Here is a 21,244-nt window from a genome sequence, read left to right on the forward strand (position 1 = left end):
GAGAAAAAAAAAAGAAAAAGAAAAAGAAAAAGAAAGTTGGTTACAGGGGTGGAGAGAAAAAAGGACACAATATAAAGTTGTAATTGCCCTGAAAGCACTGTTCGCTACATGCCAGCAAGGATACAAAACAAGACCGAAAATGCAAAACGAGAGAGTGTGAAGAACGACGCCATACGACACAGCAGCACCATCGCAGTGGTTGAGGAGGAAGGGGATGATGCATTACACGCTTTTGCTCGGATTGATTTAGATTGAAAGCTAAATTGGTGATAGTCTTTTATGATGCTTTGTTGTTCACCCTGTTTGAATTTGCGAGATCGATTACAGCCATGTATTCGCGATTACGATAGGCTTCAGTCCTTTGCTGTCATCCTCATTTATCTTCAGGTTCTAACCGAGCCTCTCTTATTTAACGAGTTACTTGCGCATTGTTGTCATTAATTGAATTTTTTTGGCCATTTCGGAAATGAAAGATTGGGTGCGCGTTGGTTGGATCGCTGGGAGCATCCTACAATGGTGTGTCGCTCGTAAATCTGGTAGTTGCGTTGTTTGCTTTGGTCGCAATTGAGAGTAGCAGTCAGAGCCTTGGCCGCACCTACGCCTTTCTTCTCTTCTGTACCGTATTGCTTGACGTCTGTTGGTTTATTCTTTTCGCTCGAGAAATTTGGTGCGTTCAGTGAATATATTTCATTTCGCTATTTGTTTATTCGATTAATTTCTGTTGAGACCAAAAGGTTGAATCTTGGCCGATGATTCTTGCCCCTTGGGATGAGGCATTGACCGTGGCATTCATTGTCTTTATTTTATTATTATGTCACATGAGGTTATAGATAAAGTGCAAATATGGATTGGGACAAAATTTGCATGCAGTTTCTTTTGTAACTGGAGTTTTGCGTTGATCATCTATGTTAACCTATAATGCTAACCCTCTCTAGTAAGGATGAGATATGCATGTGAGTGATCTTCTTGTAAAGCTGAATTTGAAACCACTTGCATTGTTAGTAGAATCATTTGTTTCTTATTGCTCCCTAGAATTTTTTCCCGATTATAATTTCCTAGTTTGTTGAGTTTTTTTATGTTTTTTTTTTTTTTGTTTATGTTCTTGAACATAAAAAGATTTTACTTCCCATAGATATAGTTGCTTTCTAGGGATTTTCCACTGAACAACTTTCCGATGAAATGTTTTCTTCCTTATTATGCAAATACTGTGACCAATTCACTTTGCTGATGGTCATTTCAAATCTTCAAACTCTTCTGCATCCTATGGTTAATATTCCATCCATGTTTCATGGAGGTCACTGTATCCAACAAGCTTATTGTCTTTTTTAATTTGTTTATTTATAACAAGGTTAAAGCTCAGTAAACTTTAATTTGAGGTGAAATATTAGAATATATGAAGGTTCACTTTATTTTGGAGTATCTTAAAATATCTTGAGAGTATGTTTGCAACATCTTATAATATATATGCGGAATCAATTTGTCATCTAATTGAGGAAGCAATCTTCACAGTTAACTCCGGATTTTTTCACATTTGTTGATTTATTTGTGAGTTTCGGCTGGTAAGGCATAATTATTAGTATAAATAGAAACATACAATTAATATTTAACACACCATATTAATCTAGTAGAGTATTGTTCAATCGCTTTATTCTCTCTTCCCTCACATGTTACCTAAACTCTAATTTTAACAGTGTGCATCCTACATTTAGTATTTTTTTGTCAATTTAACAAAATAAAGTTGCTGCCATATACAGTGAAGAGATTCAGGCAAACCAATTTTCTATGTTTGTAAGAGTCAGACAAGTGATCATGACTGTGTTTTCCATTCATATCTAATGAAGAACATTATGCGCGTTTGCAGGAACATTTCTACTCAAGATTACACAGCATTTTTCATATTTTCAGTGAAAGTTACACTGGTTATGCAAAGTGTTGGTTTTACAGTGAGGCTATCATCCTCGTTGTTATGGATTCAAATTTACAGGTTGGGTGCTTCCTATGTGGACACAACTTCTCGAGCAGCAGATGCTGATTTGAGGGGTAGTTTTTTGAGTCCTGTGACACCTGCAGTAGCTAGGCAATGCTCAAATTCCAATGAGATACTTGGAGGTTCTATATATGATCCATCGTACTTCTCATCCCTATTTGAAGATGGTCAAGAAAACAAATATCCAAGTGGGGTAGGCTAAACTTTGCCCAAAACCATATGTCATGATTACTTTTCAGTTGGTATCAATTAGAAACTTTGTTGTGCAATTTTTTCTGCCCCAATATTTATCTTACAGATAAGCTTTATTATTCACTAGTCCACCAGGACCCTAAGTTGTTAGTGGCTCTAGGAAAGAGAGAAACATTGAGCTGAAACCATATGTTTTTTAGAAAACATGGATGCTTTATTCATATAGAGAACAAAAATAATACATAATAAAGATATGATACCAGAATAGATAAAAAATGTCCCTGATAATAAAATATAATTTAGATATTGTTTATTATATAGATCAACTCTTTTATTTCATAATTATAACACTCCTTCTCAAGCTTTTTGCATATGTGACCTCAGCTTTTTGCATATGTAACTGATCCTTATCCTTGATCCTATAGAGACTTGGTGAATATGTTAGCCAATTGTTCATTAGGTTTGACAAATCTAGTGGAAATGTCTCCATAATCTAGTTTTTTTTCCCTTATGAAATAACAATCCATTTCAATATGTTTGGTCCTCATGATAGACAACATTAGAGGCAATGTGTAATGCTACCCGATTGTCACATACAAGGTGCATTTGGCAACTTTATTCAAATTTAAGCTCTTTGAAGAGTTGTTTTACCCATCTAAGCTCAAAGTGACTAATGCTATATTCTTGTATTCTGCTTTTGAACTAGACCTTTCCAAAACTCTTATTTTTTATTTTTTTTTTACTTTTCCACGATATTTTTCAACAAGAATGTGGCACCCTGAAATGGAGCATTGGTGACCCTACTTGCTTAGCCGCATCAAAATTCCAAAAAATTTGATTGTTTGTCTTATCTTCATAAAGGACACCTTTTCCAAGATCCTTCTTAATGTATTTTAGGATTTGTATGACCGAATCCCAATGGTCTTGGCAAGGAGAGTTTAAAAATTGACTTACACTCATTGTAAAGGCAATGTTTTGGACAAGTCACAATGTGGTAATTTAGCTTACTAACTAACGTTTTGTATCTCCTAGGGTTAAAATAGGTTCTTATTTAGATACAACTTTAACTTTTAGATTTATTGGTGTGTCTGTGGGCTTAGTATTTATCGTCCCTATGTCTTCTAGAATATCTAGAGCATATTTTCTTTGAAGTATGACCAAATCATCCTTGGATTGTGTCACTTCTATACCAAGGAAATATCTCAAGTGTCCAAGACTTGTGTGGAACTTTTAAGCAAGATATTGTTTTACCTGTACAATATACTCCTTATCATTGCTTGTAATAACAAGGTTGTCCACGTATACCAAAGACAATTACATTCTTGGGGAGAATGATGATAAAGTAGAGAATGATCAACATCATTTCGTAGTATCATTCTAGACTATTGGATAAAATCACCTAAGCCATGCACATGGGATTACTTGGGGCCGTATAGGGATCTATGTAGACGACATACCATGATCGATGACTCCCTTTGAACAATAAATCTAGGAGGTTACTCCATATAGACTCCTTCATCTAGATCACCATGTAGAAATGCATTTTTGAGGTCAAGTTGAAACATGATCAAGTCGTCAATAATTACAATGGAAATGAAAAGCCTAATTAATATCATTTTGGAAAGAAGAGAGAAAATGTCAACATAATCTTGACCATAGATCTGTGTATATCTTTCAACAACCAGACAAGCTTTATAGCTATTAATGTTACTGTCAAGTCCTATTTTATGAGTTTTCAACCACTAACACCTAACAATTGATTTGCCAATTGAAAGAGGAATTGATTCCAAAGGATCCCTACTTTTGAATGACACACATATCATCAATAATCGTTTATTGCCACTTTAGGCCAATTACAACTTCACCTACCTAGGAATAGGAATAAAATATAATGAGGACGAAAAAATATAAGTATGGTGAAAAGAAGATGATAATTGAGATTTGTGTAGTGAGAAGAAAGATTATGAGTTGAACATGTACCTTTTTGAATAGCAATTGGCCAAACAATTTCAGAGGATACCAGATCTTATTGAGAGATAGTGCAGGGAAAGATTGAGCAACATTGATATACCTACACTATATATCCATCAAAGACGGATCCCATATTGGAATTATAATAGGTTGTGAGCAATGTTGATATATCCTTGAAGAGGTATTGCAGAATCATCTCGAGTCATGTGGAGAGTCATGACAAGGACAAGTAGATGAATTAATGATCGTGCTACTGAAATAATGTTACTAGTTGATTGACATATTGCACACCAGTTGATAAAGTTTTCATATATTGCTCAAGATAGATTAATCGACAATTCAGGAGCAATAAGTGACTTGGTAGTATATGTCTTGGAATCTTGGGTGAATGAGGGGGTTTCCCATGCAACTTCCAACATATATCAATTGTATGTCCAATAGTGTTTGCATTTTGAACTATTTTTAGATTTTCATATGTAAAAGTGTTTTAAGTTATTACTTTGTGATGCAAAAACAATGTTTTCACTTGTAGACATAGTATGTTCCTTCTTGTTTCATATTTTGAGGAACATAGAGAGCTCAAATGATGCAAACGTCATAGTAGGGTTCACGAGTGATCCTATAATCTGATTCTTGGTAGAAACATACACTTGTGCCAAGCTATACAAGCCCAAAGTCATAAAGAATATACTACGGTTCTCAAGTTCTTTCACATATATAGATGGTGGAAGGAGCTCATTAAAATCATTTAAGGCATCATGAAGTTGGCTAAGATAAGGACACATATGATCATCAAATCATCAGAGAAAGGTGTTAAGAGGTTTTGGCACTGTACAATGGTTGTGTGATATTGGTATAAAAGGCATGAGCCTCACTCCAAACTGATGCACACGTCTCGCGGAGATAGAAAATAGATTTAAGTGAGGTGTGAATGGTGGAATTAATAATAATACATAGTTGATCATCAAGTTTTATCCATTGTTCTTGATGTTTTGTAGGAACAGATTCAACAGTTGTAATAAGATGGGATTTGTAACTTGTTTTGGAAGGCCAAGTGGAATGATTAGACTTGTCCATCTTCTTAATACTAACAATATGGTTAGAAAAAATGGAGAATTTGTTCCAAAGGTTGGTGTGTGTTGAAAAGAAAGTTTTTTGGGAAAGCTTGAAAAAAAGTAATTTATAAAATGATCTAAGAAAAGAGAAAAGTAGATTGGATCACCAAAAGAACTTCAGTGAGACAGTCACAACAGGGATATGAGCATACAGAGGAGGTGACTTGGGGAAAGATTGGTCGGCTATAGGGGCACCGCATGTGCCAGTGGAACTTGTGGTAGGAGAAGGAGAGAGAGGTCACACGTGAGGTAGGTGTATGGGTGGCTTGAGTTGGCGCTTGGGTGGTTGGATAGATCAGCATGATCTCAACCTTGTGTTTTCTAGAGGAAAAGGTGATCACAAGAAACATCACCGAAGGTGGTACCAGGATGGTGAATCAAACTTGGAAATGGTTCACAAAAAAGAGAATATCTTCTAGAAACCATTGTTTTACCGAACGAATATGATTTTGAAAGACTCTAGATACCATTTTAAACTATAAGAAAGAAAGAAAGAAACATTGAGCTAAAATCGTGTGTTTATGAGACAATAATCAATGCAATAAATAGATGATATTTAATATCCTCTAATTAGAAAGATATGTACAGGAGTAAATAGAAACATTCCTAATAACACATAATCTAGATGTTTTTTATTATGTGGGATCAATTCCTTATTTCTATAATTACTCCAGTGGATTTATTTGCTATCGAATTGAATCTTGCTGCACAATGCAATGGTCAATAACTTGCAGACAGGGCATACTTTTTTATACTACATAAAATATCATTCTTAATATTTATTTTTTGATATGACAAGAATCTACTGCGCACAGTGTTATTGTTGGTCATTTAAGGAGAGGTAGAGTAGCTAACTTCCTATGTGGCATTAGAAGTAGGTTTATTAGGCATTTTGCTGGAAATTGAGCATTTGTGAGGGGTGAAAGGAGTGTGGGAAGGTGATGAGTGTCTAGTTATGTTTTAGCTTGATTTAATATTACACTTGAATTTGTTTAAACTTACAGAATTTTAGAACAAACAACATGAATCTTAAAGATGTTCACCACTGAACACAAATTTAATCTATAGGATTAAGTGTAAAACTTGCATATAAGAGTAGAGCTATACCATGAACACCAGAATAAAAAAATAACCACACAACAAAGAGATAAAAATAGAATTCCTTGGAAGCTTGCCACTAGACACTGCATTAATCCATAGGATTATTCAAGTGTGAAAAGTTTACTTCTAAGAAGAGAAGAACATGAATGTAGTAATAGATATCAGAGGTGGACGAAACTTATTTAATAGAACACTTTCAATTCAGTAAAGAAGATGAATAAAAGAAAATAATGCAAGATAGGAACGTATGGATTGATGGAGGAAGCCATGCCACTTGAAAGGAGCTAAGATAAGTGTTGAAAGGAGTTCCCACTTGATCCTAAGATCTAAAATAAGACTCAAAGAAGATGATTCTCTTCTTTCAAAGAGCTGTAGAAGTGCTCTAGAAAATCTCTCTTCAATATATTAAAAAAATTATTTGCTAAGAGAAGAGATGGCTATTTATAGACCATCTCCTAAATGACATTCTAATGTGCCTAACACGAAATGTGAATATTGAATCTAGAGGGTTGAAGTTTAAATGAAACTTAAACTAGACAAGGAGGGAAAATTTAAGTTTTGAAATTCACAAATCAGGTTTAGATCAATGACTTAGATTGGTCCATGTTTCCCATGTCACACTTCCCATGCATCCTTCACACTTGCCATACCTGGCTTTCTCCTTGACTTTTCTTTGCTTTGACTTCGCTTGCTCTGCTGAAATTTAAGTTGGCTTCCTTGGGCTTGGATGACTTCAAAACGGTCCTTACTTCACTGTCTTCCAATTTTTGATAGGTTCAGATGCAAAATTTATATGCATCTATTTTACACATGAAAGTAAATTTCTAATTTCTAAAATTTACAATCAAAATAAACTTAACACTACAAGAATTTATTCATTACAAACTATTTTAGATCCTCCCCTATTCATGCACTCGTTAGGAGGTGTCTTGAAATAGTTGGGGCTTGGGAGAGAATCGAGCACTATCTATCTGCCCAGATTGTTGCTTTCTTTCTATTTTTCTGCATTTTTGTATTGTAGGGATAGAGAAGGATACAGATAAATAGAGAAAGAAGAGGGTAAAAAGGAAGAAGAACATAATAGAGAGGACAGAGAGAGGAGGACAGAAATAGAGAAGACAACAAAACTGCATTGCACTTTTGTTATTATTATTCAGTTTTCATTCAGTTGTCTGAATACACCAACCTACTTAATCATAGGAAGCTATGAATAACTAGCATCATTTTCTTCTTTATATTTACATATCTCGACCAGTCTCTGTTTTTGCTCCCATTTCCTGGTACCTATAAAGATCTCTCATGACAACTTCCCTCAATACTCTTATTGATCTCCCTCTTCTCCTTTCCACCAACTCAAAATTTAATCTACTCTCTTCATTGGTGTTTCCATTGACCTTGTCAAACCAATTATTTTTTATTCTGTTTCTCAACTAGTGGTCAAATAGACAAATATTATGCATCCAAGTGATGAAATTTCATACTTTAACAATATTTTTCTTCCCTCCCTCTTGTAAGATTTGTGACAAGAGGGGCTCCCTTTATTGTCAGTATTTTAGTCACTTATGTTTCAAAGATGGATTTTGCTTCTATGATAGTCTTATGTTTTCGGACTGTCTCTTGGAATTTTCACTTTTGCTTTCAGGAGTACTTATGAGTCTTCTGACAATGCTCATCATGGCAGCTAATTTTTTGAAGTTGAGTTAGGTTGCAAGTTCAAATTCTAATATGCCTATATCCATTGTTGGGTACTGCATTGCCATGTACCAAGCCATAGTGCTAGGCATGAGGGGATTGTGTTGGAGAGTGCCCAATCACCTCTGGCTGCCTTAATTGTGGTCTCTTGTAGCTGCCTTCCCTACACCCTGCAGCACCTTCAATGTGCAAGGTGTGAGGGTGTCTTTGATCTAAATTTTACTAGATATATAGCCAATCTAGTCCTTCTTATGAAGCTTTGGCAGTTTTCACGTTCTAAACCGGTTTTTGTAAAATTAAATTAGATCTTAAAATCCAAATTCTATTAATGATACCTTGATTATAGGGAAGATTTCTGATTTCATATTTTATCGTCATACCCTTTTATCTATTAATTCTCTATTTGTGTAAACTTTAGTAGGCTTTTTATGTCTCATTTTATTTGGTTTTAGATGTTCAATCATGACATTACCCATAATGAGTCCACGTCATTTGCTGAAGTTTCTGAGAAGTCACCCGCAGGCAGATCTTATCAGGCTGTGGATGTAAGTATCTGCTTAATTAATATACTCCTTTTGAATCAATTATCCTTGTACAACACTGTCAATCTGTATTAGTTTTTCTATCACCTCATTAATTTTCTTACTACAGTTTACCATGAACTTTGGTAAGTGTTATACACAATGTTGCAGATGGATGAATGTATTTATGATTTTTTATAATTTCAACAATGGTCATTTTGGAGTTTTTATTTATTTAGCACAAATAAGTGTTTGGTAAATATTGTAAGGTTAGGTCCCAGTATGAATGCTTTTAGAGGAATAGTTTAACAGTCATCCTGATTTTATGCCTATAAAATATCCTGGTATGTATACAGGGAAACAATTTATATTTTTAGTTATAATTGTTTCCATTAAGGAGATTCCTATCCAGTGGGCTCCAAGTTGCATCTTTAAGGATATTTCTTAGGATCGTTAGTTGGTTTGAGATAAGGTTTGGTGATTGGCTTCTACTTGGCACATGGTATTTATAATGAAGTAATTTTTTACTTTTATTGATGTTTTGTTTGATTGCAGTCGTTTTTAAGGTTTCATTTTCTTGGAATTTTCATGGACCCAAATTATAGGCAGACTTCAATTTATATCATGGCATATTTGTTCCATTTATTTGATTATGTTGCTATAATAGTTTTTTAGTATTCTTTTGAATAGGTGAATTTTGAATCCTTTGGTTTATTAATAAACTTTCTTTTGAACTATTTAAGCAGTCTTGTGCCAATTAAAGTTTGTTGTCTGCTAATTCTCTCTGGAAAGGATTATGGTTAAGGGAGAGCCTTTTGTTTGGGCAATTGGACATAATTTGATCAAATGAATGATCTATTATTGATAGGAAGGCTATGTAAAGCTCTAGCTTTTAATGTGTAGTCGTGATTGAAAGACTGAATGTCAATTAGTCAGCAATGGCTCTGTTTGGTTTTTTATGTCTATTGTTTTTATAAGAAAGACGATTATAGACTTGCATAAGCATAAGCATGCTATGAAATAGTGTAGAGATGAGGAGAAATCTCCCTTGTGTGTCTTTGCATACACATAGGGTTCTCTATTTATAATAGAAGAAATATGGGTTAAGCCCAAATACAAATAAATATGTAAGAATAAAATAAAATAAAATAAGAACAATGTTTCCCTAATAAAAATATATGTACTATGTTTCCCTAATTAACATAAACACAATATAAACTAAATATAATATCTCTAACACTCCCCCTAAAGCTGGAGCATATAAATCATATGTTCCAAGCTTGTTACAAAGATAGTCAGATCTAGGTCCTCGCAAGGACTTAGTGAATATGTCTGCCAACTGGTTGCTTGAGTTAACGAACTCAGTCTTGATATCTTCAAATATGATCTTTTCTCTAATAAAATGGCAATCAACTTCAATGTGCTTGGTTCTCTCATGGAAGACAGGGTTAGAGCTAATATGAAGAGCAGCTTGATTATCACATATAAGTGTCATGTGAGTGATATCTCCAAATTTCAATTCACTAAGTAATTGTTTAAGCCACACAAGTTCACAAGTAGTTGATGCCATAGCTCTATATTCTTCTTCTGCGCTGGACCTAGCCACAACACTTTGCTTCTTACTTTTCCAATCAGCATCTGAATAGCAAACGATTTTTGTATCGTTGTTAGGACCATATAGCAAACCTTTTCTAGGTGATCCTTTAATATACATCAGTATGCGAACAACTGCATCCCAATGGTCTTCACATGGGGAGTTAAGGAATTGACTCACCACACTAACTGCGAAGGAAATGTCAGGACACGTAACAGTAAGATAGTTCAATTTACCAACTAATCTTCTGTAACGTTCAGGATCTGAGAAAGGCTCCCCCTGATTTGGTAGGAGCTTGATGTTAAGATCCATATGTGTCTCAACAGACTTATAGATCATTAACCCTGTTTCCTCCAAGATGTCTAACGCATACTTCCTCTGAGATATGACAATACCATCATTGGATTGTGCTACTTCAATACCCAAAAAGTATCGGAGTTTGCCAAGATCTTTGGTTTGAAAATGGTGACAAAGGTGTTGTTTCATCTGAGAGATGCCAAGGTAGTCGCTTCCTGTGAGAACAATGTCATCGACATACACTATTAAGTAGATACATCCATCACTTGAGTGGCGATAGAACACTGAATGATCCGCTTCATTGCGAGACATACTAAATTGTTGAACAACACAGCTGAATTTACCAAACCAGGCCCGAGGAGACTGTTTTAGGCCATATAGGGATTTGCGAAGACGACATACCAATCCAGATGACTCCCCCTGAGCAACAAAGCCGGGCGGTTGCTCCATATAAATTTCTTCATGCAAATCACCATTAAGGAAAGCATTTTTGACATCAAGTTGGTAAAGAGGCCATTGTCGAAGAGCGGCCATGGCAATGAATAGGCGAACCGAGGTCATTTTCGCCACTGGAGAAAAAGTATCACCATAATCCAAACCAAAAATCTGTGTGTAGCCTTTGGCAACTAGTCAAGCCTTCAAACGATCAATTGTACCATCAGGGCCAACTTTGATAGCATATACCCACCTGCAACCAACAACAGACTTTCCAGATGGTAATTGGACAAGCTCCCAAGTTCCACTTTTCTGTAAAGCACTTAATTCATCCAGCATGGCTTGACGCCAACCAGGATGAGTTAAGGCATCACCCACAGACTAGGGAATTGACACAGAAGAAATGGATGAGAGACATGTGTAAAAAGATGGAGATAACCTGTGGTAACTAAGAACAGTATAATGGGGGGAAGGGTTACGAGTAGAGCGTATACCTTTACGGAGGGCAATAGGCAGGTCAGACTCATTTGCTGGAGCCGGAGGCAGCACAGGAGGTGAGTCATGAGGGAGACGATTGCGGCGACTATAAACCTGAAGGGGTGGAGTTGAAGGACGATCCTATGGGGAATGAGAGTCTAAAGGATCACAAAATATAGGAATATCAACAGTGGTAGGTGAAGGTACAGAACTAGAAGATAGTTCAGATGAGGCACCAGCAGAAGATGAGGCACTAACAGAGGTGGTTGTAGACGAGGAAGACGCCATAGAGAGGGAGAAACCCTAAAAATTCAACGTGCTCCGATTGACGCAACGACCACAGATCCAGAAAGAGGGCGAGGAGGCGATTCGGATGGATTGGTCGCTGGTCAATTCAGGAACTCCGGCGGCGGCTCCGGCGACTGCTCCGGCGACGGCTCCGTTGACTGCTCCGGCGACGGTGGCGGCTCCGGCGGCGGCGGCAACAGCGGCTGCGACCGTGGAAGAGGCTGGATCACAACCTAAGCTCTAGATACCATATGAAATAGTGTAGAGATGAGGAGAAATCTCCCATGTGTGTCTTTGCATACACATAGGGTTCTCTATTTATAATAGAAGAAATATGGGCTAAGCCAAATACAAATGAATATGTAAGAATAAAATAATAACAATGTTTCCCTGATAAACATATATGTACTATGTTTCCCTAATTAACATAAACACAATATAAACTAAATATAATATCTCTAACACATGCTATACTTTTACATATTATGTATAACAATTATAATTAACAAATTGATATTTGGTTATTATTTCTAAGTTCATGAATAATCAGTGCACATTGCAACATCCTCACAGACAGGCAATTCCTTGTAGCTCATTCCATCCATATCTTAGTTTCTAGTCTGGTTTCGGAATCTTCTCACCTCTTTGTATTTTTCACTTACCAGTTTGACTTATGCTGAAGCCCGTCATTCTGACTTTTATTGGTGCCATCCTCCAGTTGTGCATTCATATTTTATGTGGATGGCATTACCGAAACCGGGAATAACATTAATAGCAGTATTTTTCTCACATCTCTAGTATTATTTTCCAGTACTACTGCATATATTTTTTCTCCACACATAATTGAATCAGTCCTTGTCCTTAATATTTATTACTTATGTTTTCCTACAAAGACAGGAGTTGATGTTTAAATTTTCTTCTCAGTTTGCTCCTTTTTTTATACTTAATTTGATGTCTACTGCCATCTGATCCACCAAGATCGGAGATATTTATTTGCTACGTAAATTCCTTATAACTTTGATCTGGTTATCTGTCAATGTATAGTATATATATAAATATGTCTTGGTTACGATCGGTCTTTGTCCTTGCAGGAAGAGAAAGGGTTGGTTAAGAGGGAAATTGTTTGAAATAGATCCGCATAAACATTGTTCCCACTGTGGGGGTGGGTCTTGTACCATATGCAATTTTGTTGGCAATTTTCTGACTGAATGTTGGTGGAAAGGAGAGGTGCACTGATTGGTACATCTTATGACAATGATATCATGATTTCCTAGAGCTAAGGAAACCATTCTGGTTGTGTCAAAATATTTGGGTTTTCACGTTGCTGACAAATCCGCAAATGGGCAAGAAAGCAGTTTGCTACACTGCACTCCTGCTTTGCATACTACGTCTACAGCTATAGGTGAACAAGGGTCCTGGGATGTATTATCTTTTTTCCAGGATTCTATTTTGCTTTTTGTTTTAAATTTTGCAGTGATTGATTAGGGGCCAGTTAGTAAATCTGTAGTTACCAAGGGAATGCTAGCAAAATATTTTTTTTGTTCCATTTTTTTAAAACTAGACCATCATACACGGTATTAAAGATACTATCAATGAATTAGTGTTCATATTCATATTGTAATTGAATTACGCAGCATGTGAGCGCCTGTTGATTCTCCAACGCTTACTGATCATGGTCAAGCAAAACATATCATCAAAGTGAACTCAAAAAACCAAACCCAAAATTGACCAAAATAAAAATGTTACCTGCTTTTTGATGGTATGAAATAGTTACTTAAAGTTTGTGTTTCTTTTTATTGCTTTAATTAGTTCGGTCACATGACAAGCTGCTTTCAGGTACCGATTATTAAAGTACCACTGTTGTACTCAATCCACCTGATAACAGTAATGTTTAAAGACTAAATCAATATGTTCAAGCAGCAAAAGCCACCAGGATTATGTTCTTGGTCACCACTGTAGTTATTCTACTAAAATCACGATCTCAGTGCTACGCTGTTAAAAAAAGTTACGTCCTTTAATAAATGCAGTTTCTTCCTGCATCTCTTTAAATTTCTCCTATACCTCCATAAATATATATTTTTTAAAGTCATTTCCAAAAAATCAAAAATAAAATTTCTAATATGAAAATAAACAATAACTTTTAGACTGTTTAATCCTGAAACAACTTTTTTTAAAAAAAATATTTATATAACTTAGAAGTCAAAAATGATTTTTAAATTGTGTAATCTGAAAGTCAAAGGACTTATGTACGATCCAAAATTCATATTTTACTTTTGAATTATCTAATCCGAAAAATGTAAGAATATATATATATTTTTTTTTGTATTGGTATGTAGATAAATTTTTTTGGAGGCGCAGAAAGAAGCTGCCCATATAGATCGGTTCTATTTGATAAGAAAAAGTAGTGCATCTCAACTCAGTGATATCTTTTCGGCTATTGCTTCTGCACCTTCACAGTAACAGATAAAAAGACTAAAATACCCTTCACCATCACTCCTACCGCTTCTATTACCGCTGCTACTGTAGAGAAAGAAGAGAGGAAGAAAAGAGAGAGAACATGGAAAAAAAAAGCTCATCTCATATTTTTCGGAAAGTTCTATTGAAATACATTTCAGTAGGATGTTCTGAAAAACTTGTTCCGGAATGCGTTATATGTTTTCTCCAAAACTTGTTTTGGAAATCTTATCTCGAAAAGCTTGTTTCCAAACGTATTTTAGGCGTTCTGAAAATTTTGAAAAGCTCGTTTGAAATAATTTTTGAAATATATAATCAAAAAGTTATTTTTACTTAGGCTAAAATGATCATTTTAAAAATTTAGAGGGTGTGTTGCAAAGAAATTGTGGGAATGTAGGTAATAGAAGCCTTCATTGAAAAGTATATTTGCGTCTTATTTAATCAACTAAATTGATTTGTAAAGAAAATATTGTAAGTACTTACAAGGAATATTGAATATCTAAAGTTTAAAGTTAGACAACTGCAGCACAATAGAAGGAACAAACTCTCCACTAAGATAAATACTGAAATTATAAGGTAGGATTAATTTAGTTGAAAGACCAAACATACGTTTCCGAAAGATAATTTAAATGCGCTTCAACAAATCATACACCACAGTTCATTGATAAAAAAAAAATAAATTCAAACAAGTCATGCCATATTCACATTGAGAGAACATACATAGAGGGTAGGAAAGGCTAAAGAATATAATTGAATAGTATATCAAATTATAGTGCCATTTTTTTAGGAAGCATAAAAATAGATTTCCCATATCTGCGACAAACCTTTCAGAAATTATGTGAAAATTGAATTTAAAAACATTTTTTTTTTTGCATAATTTCAGAATTTAAATTTAGGTTTATAATTGAAATTGTTCAAGATAACTTCTAGGATCTAAATAACCTCGAACTTTTCTTAAAAACCTTGGGGATGAAATAAATAATAATCAATCAGATTCACCAGCAAATTTGCGTCACCAGCAAACACTGGTAAATAGACAAAGAAACTTACTGAAACAAAAAAAATACCATCCTGTTCGATCTCCCAAAGCAAATCTTCAGGCCAAGAAGGACCACAGTTCTCGTCATTTCCTGTATAGTTCTTTTACCTCTTTTGCCCATATAATTTCTATTCTTTTTTAATTACTTTTATATAAACAAGTTCACTTCCAACCCATCGTAATTGAAATGGGTTAACTGTTGAAAATAAAATAGAATAACCTATCCCGCTGGATTCATGAAGGATGAAAACCCACTTAGCCAATGAAACAAAGAAAGAGCATACACTTGTCAATCAAAACAACTTTAGACAGTAAAAATTCAAAATCCAGAAGGCAGGCAGTTTTTTGGTTCACCAAAAGCCTCGTACAAAATCTTAACAAAAGAAAAACAAATGGCTACTCGCCACGATGGTAAGGCGAATGAAACAAAGAAACCTTAATATATGGGTATGAGAAAAGCAGGGAACCCATCCTAATAAATTGCTTTAACGTAAGTTTGCAACCAATGTAGATTCGAAATGGTGTGATTAAACCTCAATGCACCATCTAAAATAATCGCCAAAAATCAGAACTCCTAATTGGGTGATCATTTCACAGTCAAGATCTTGATGACAGATGCAGTGCCCACACGATGCAGTGCCACAATAGAATCCCCATTATGGCAGAGACCCTTGGCCTTGGCATGTTGCATGGCGAACTCTATGGCTTCTTCAGTTGTTTCAGCATGAGAAGCTCTAGCAGACGCTGCACTCAATACTGGAACCAATCCACGGAATATCAGGCTGTGTCTCGCAGGGGCCTCGTCACTGCATGCCCAGTCAAAAGTATCAGTCTTGAGTTCAGGAACAACTACAGAAAGAATTGGCATGCCTGGCCTGTATTTAGCCACCAATTTTGCAGTACTCCCTCCTCTAGTTAAAACCAATATAAGAACCGCTTTAGCCGAGTTGGCTGTTCTAACAGCAGAAGAAGCTAAACTCTCCAATGGGCTCATGGGTACCGGTGAGTGTTCCATAATCCTTTTAAAAACATCTCCATAGTCAAGTGTGCTCTCTGCTTCAATGCATATTTTAGCCATAGTTCGAACAGCAAGTTCTGGATAAGCTCCAGCAGCTGTTTCGCCACTGAGCATCACACAGTCTGTGCCATCCAGAACTGCATTGGCAACATCAGTAGCTTCAGCCCGAGTTGGCCTGGGAGATTTGATCATCGACTCCAACATCTGGGTTGCTGTAACAACAGGTTTTCCTTGGATATTGCACTTATAAATCATCACTTTCTGTGCGAGAAATATCTTCTCTATTGGAATTTCCATTCCAAGGTCGCCACGAGCCACCATAAATGCATCTGAATTTGCAAGGATTTCATCAAAGTTCGCAACCCCTTCTTGGTTTTCAACCTGTCATATACATTTGAAGTAATGGACAGAATAAGTGACCAGAAACAAGTAAATAAAGATAAATGATAGTAACACACTATTTTAAAAAATACTCTTTATTATATAATTGAGAGACATGGACGTGAGAGCCTATAAATAAAGGAGTCTGGACCCATTAAATAAAAAGTGAGAGCGCATCATTTACTAGGACCCACATTGATTTCATTCAATAGTTGCATGCTGAAAAGGAATGAATTAGATAGAGTGTTGTTATCATTCCTTTTAAATGTAACACTATATTAGAGATAGCAAGTAGTTAGAAGCTCATAAGGCAGTTTAGTTTCTTTAAAGAACACAACAAATTCGACAGATGATATTCTATATCATACATTAGGATGGATGCAACATGCATCTCAAGGATATTATTAGTATATTACAACTAATTTAGAAAAATTAACATATTTTTTATTCATATCTTGAATCACTTTCCTTTTCCATCAAAGAGAACACAATACCTTAGACATGAGCATAATGTTCTTAGCATGTTTTCCAAGAACTTTCCTGACTTCCACCAGGTCAGAACCTTTTCGAACAAAAGAAAGAGCAATCATGTCAATTTTATTGGGAACTCCCCAGGCCAAGATATCTTCCTTGTCTTTCTCTGTCAAAGTTGGGAGATCCACTATCACTCCAGGCAAATTAACATTCTTCCTCTCACCAAGAGTGGCAGAGTTCTCACACCGGCATTGAACCAAACCCAATTTTTTGTCACACGATAAAACTGTAAATGATATGGTGCCATCCGCACACAGTATGACCATTCCGGGCTTCACATCCTCAGCCAACTTTTTGTAGCTCATACAAATCATTTTTTCATCACCCTTTATGCTATAGTCAGTTGAAATGGTTATTTCATTACCTTGTTTCAGTTGGATAGGCTTACCATCCTTGAGAAATCCAGTTCGAATCTCAGGCCCCTGCAACAATGTTAATGGTCAAATAAAATGAAAGAAAATTATGATTATGGACGAAAGTTTATTAAAAATGATTGGCCTCGTCTACAAAACAATACCAACGCAATATAAATCAAAAGGATTGTATCCTGCAATATTCCTCTTGGCAAGAATAATGAAATATGTATGTTTGTTTCAGAGGTAAAACCACCTGGTTTACACAAGCACCAATGTTTGTTTCAGAGGAGTCAATCTTGTAATAAAAAGAGCTTATCTTTATGCGAAATTAAAGTCTTACTCCACTTTAAGGAACAATATATGATAACAATAGTCTGACAAAGGTTTTAGCCATAAAACATAATCCATCATTGATTTGAGACATTGATAAATTGAGTACCTTTTTATTCAATGTTAAACATTATGGAGGTATAGGGACCTCCTTATGCACTTCGAGGTATACGAAGTCTCAGCCGCATTGGTTTTTCTAGCTTACAAATAATGTCGGGCAGCGAGGAGTCTCTGACAAGCACAATTTGAAGGACTTGGATCCTCTCATATTTACTTTTTAACAGAAGAGGAACCATTTCAAATCCTAATAATTTATTATGTCTATATTACTTAGGCAACGAGTAAAAAAAAAAAAAAAACAAAACCAAATGAAACTCACTGTATCACAAATCCACTAACCTACTAAAGCAAACTCACATCTTCCCCATTATTCTTGTGTAGTTATAGTTAGTTTTTATTGTAAAGAAAAATTGTAATAAAGGGTTACAATATATTGAATCAGACCTCTCCTCTTAACATCAAACCAGAGAGAATCCAAATCCCAATTTAAATCCTTATGGATACATACACAAAAAATAATAATAAATAAGATGGGTGGGAGGACACAACTGATTGTTAGATAATCTCGATTCTCCAACAGCCAATCCAAGGTTAGATTTGATTAATGCAATATTATGCACTCAAATCTCAATACTAGTATTCCTCACACACTTCACTTTCACAAACAAACACATATACTGTCAGATGACACACAAACACCTGCAAAGTCAGATTAGACAATAGCAATCCATCACAGCCTATTCCCATCAGAATCAGAAAATCAGCAACAATCAAACCAAACTTCAGATTTAAAAAATATGTAAAAAAAATCGGCGACAAGAATATATATAAATATAAATATAAACATAATCACAATTAAAAGAAAAGGGTAGAAAAGGGATCATGAAATATAAATCTCGTGCCTTGGTGTCAAGCATGACGGCACAGAGAATACCGGTGTTCTCCATGGCGGCTCTGAGGTTATCGAGGGTTTCCTGGTGGTATTCGTGGGACCCATGTGAGAAGTTGAAGCGAGCAACGTTCATGCCGGCTCGTAGAAGCTTCTCGACCATCGGAACGGAGCGCGATGCGGGTCCCAGCGTGCACACGATCTTCGTTTTGGGTCTCTTCTCTGCCTGAACCGTCGTCGCCATTTCTGCTTTAGTTCCTGTGTTTCTCAAACAACGAAAACCACTCTCTTTGTTTTTCAACCAAAAAAACACGCAAAAGAGTAGACAAGACAAGAAAGGTTGAGATGCGACTCTTGTATTTTATGCTCCCTGCAACCCAATTTTTTTATTTTTTTATTTTTTTTTAAAACACTAAGATTGTGACACTTTTATAGGAATACCATCCACATAATCTTCTTCCCCACCAATCCTATTTTCCTTCCATTACATAACAAGTGTACTGTAAAAAAATTATTTTCTTATTAAAATTTAATATTTTTTCTATTTATATTTCTAATAATTTACTGATACATGGTAAAACTTATACAATCGAACTAACTATAAGCGGAAAACAAGCTCCGGTTATATATCTATCAACAAATTTACACAAGTTATGATCTACACATCTCAATTTTATTTAACAAATGACTATAAAATTAATCTAAAAACTTCTCTATTTCTCATCACCTATTACTTTAATTTTTGTAATGTATAATAAGGTTTTATCTTTTAATGATGAATTTTTGTACTTAATATTAAATACGATAAATTTGTTGATATTTTATCCAACTCAATGATATGTTCCCAATGTTTTGGTGAAAACATCATGTTAGTATGTCATATTTAAGTCTACCAAAAGATTGTTAACACTTCGATTAGTTTCTATATAATAAATTGCTATTTAACTATAATTAACTAATTATACTGACAAAGAACTCATGAGTTGGGAATTTCTTGTAAATTCACACAATTATCTTAAATGAGAGCAGACTCTCAAAATCTGAATAGTGGTTTTAACTTAACCAAAACGTCTAATACACGAATAACATGCAAGATGACAGGAAATTTTTTTGTTAGACAATAATAAATGAAAAATTTGTCACATATAATATAAATATTTTTCAAGACTCTAAGCATTAATTTTCTGGTTTAATGTCTCAAAAGGTCTCTATTTTCGTTCAAATTTTCAAATAGATCCCTTGTTTTTTTTAGCGTCTCAATTGAATTCTTATTTGTGTTAATTTGATACAAATAAATCCTTTCTCTCAATTTCATCAAACGGCGTTAATGAGTGTGTGACGTGGCCTGGTGACACTGCAGTTTTAATAAACATGTTAATAAAAACGTGTGTGAATTCAATTTTTTAAAATTTAGAATTAAAGAATTAAGTAAATATACTTTGTGTTGAAATTAATTAAAGAAAGGGCAAAGTTGGAAAATGATATTATTCTTTTTGCTGAAAGCTCCATTGTCTCTGCAATTGAGATTGAGTGTCAAACCCTATCTGCAAGAGAAAACCCAATCGCGAGTGCAAGTTCGCCGTTCAGAATGGGATGACCTTTGCAAGCCAAGCTTCTTCATCCGGCAACCATGGCAGCCAAGCCGCCGTTGCACATCACCATCTTCCTCGCTCTACCAGAATCGCGAGTCATCTTCGCATCTTCACAGAAACCGTCCCTTCTTCTTCGTCTTCATCAACCTAAAAATCCCAAACAGCAGAGAACCCAAATTGTTGGTACCAGCGAGATATGGTTCGAAGAGTATAATGCAGGAATTAAAACTAAGAGTAGCGTATAAGCGTGTTCAGTCACTTTTAAAACGAAGTTGGTCCTTTTTCGCAAAATAATTTTCTTTCAGAAAATTTATCGAACAGTTTGAGTGCAGGCAAAAGTAACAAGTGTAGGGAGTAGAAAAATCACACAAGTAATTTTTATACTGGTTCGATTCAGAAGAATCTACGTCCAGTCGTTAATCACTATAAACAGTGATTAATAGTTCCACTAAAAAGATGTTTCTTAGATTACAATTATAGTGAATGAAAATCAAATAAATAAACCTTCCTTCGACGAGCGAACCGGAAGAAGACCACTCTGCCAACTCGAAGAGAACTGCTCCGGCAATCGACCAACGATTCGCGAGCTTCTCCTGTTCACGAGACCAGGCAGAGCACCTTGCTAACTCGAAGAGAGTCTGCTCCGACAATCGACCAACGATTCGCGAGCCTCTCCTATTCACGAGACCAAGCAAGGGAACTTTGAACAAAGCTTCTAAGAACTTCCCTCTGACAAACAATGTTCTATTAAGCTTCTCAGTTCAAAAACGTTGCCTCTAAAATTTACAGAAGCCAAATATATAGCCAATTGCACTGAATGCCAAAGGTCAGGTCCCAACTGCCACGAATAATCGATTATTGTAAGTGATAATCGATTATTCAAGTCCGTTACAGGTTTTTCAAAAAGTGATAATCGATTAT

General features: G+C 35.4%; 2 protein-coding genes across 2 annotated transcripts; one reads left to right on the top strand and one right to left on the bottom strand.

Annotated features, from left to right (window-relative positions):
* Nucleotides 1–13,283, top strand: LOC106765854. The gene is made up of 5 exons (XM_014650617.2): nt 1–387; nt 474–667; nt 1,862–2,180; nt 8,511–8,603; nt 12,762–13,283. The coding sequence occupies exons 1-5, from the start codon at nt 280–282 to the stop codon at nt 12,795–12,797; spliced, it is 750 nt and encodes a 249-aa protein (XP_014506103.1). The 5' UTR covers nt 1–279; the 3' UTR covers nt 12,798–13,283.
* Nucleotides 13,284–15,426: 2,143 nt separating this feature from the next.
* LOC106768737 (pyruvate kinase, cytosolic isozyme) lies at nt 15,427–19,122 on the bottom strand. The gene is made up of 3 exons (XM_014654024.2): nt 18,745–19,122; nt 17,057–17,518; nt 15,427–16,562 (listed from the first exon to the last, which is right to left on the bottom strand). The coding sequence occupies exons 1-3, from the start codon at nt 18,973–18,975 to the stop codon at nt 15,750–15,752; spliced, it is 1,506 nt and encodes a 501-aa protein (XP_014509510.1). The 5' UTR covers nt 18,976–19,122; the 3' UTR covers nt 15,427–15,749.
* Between the last annotated feature and the right edge of the window lie 2,122 nt (nt 19,123–21,244).

This window comes from Vigna radiata, chromosome 7 (assembly GCF_000741045.1).
Source record: "Vigna radiata var. radiata cultivar VC1973A chromosome 7, Vradiata_ver6, whole genome shotgun sequence".
Classification (NCBI taxonomy): Eukaryota; Viridiplantae; Streptophyta; class Magnoliopsida; order Fabales; family Fabaceae; genus Vigna; species Vigna radiata.

Bases quoted from the DNA above. Each gene is read 5' to 3' on its own strand.
- LOC106765854 (XM_014650617.2), top strand. From the start codon at position 280: ATGATGCTTTGTTGTTCACCCTGTTTGAATTTGCGAGATCGATTACAG. The intron at 668-1,861 runs GTGCGTTCAGTG...GCGCGTTTGCAG, and splicing joins CTTTTCGCTCGAGAAATTTG to GAACATTTCTACTCAAGATT. The intron at 8,604-12,761 runs GTAAGTATCTGC...TTGTCCTTGCAG, and splicing joins GATCTTATCAGGCTGTGGAT to GAAGAGAAAGGGTTGGTTAA.
- LOC106768737 (XM_014654024.2), bottom strand. From the start codon at position 18,975: ATGGCGACGACGGTTCAGGCAGAGAAGAGACCCAAAACGAAGATCGTG. The intron at 17,519-18,744 runs GCACGAGATTTA...ACATTGTTGCAG, and splicing joins CCGTCATGCTTGACACCAAG to GGGCCTGAGATTCGAACTGG. The intron at 16,563-17,056 runs GTATTGTGTTCT...TGTATATGACAG, and splicing joins ACATTATGCTCATGTCTAAG to GTTGAAAACCAAGAAGGGGT.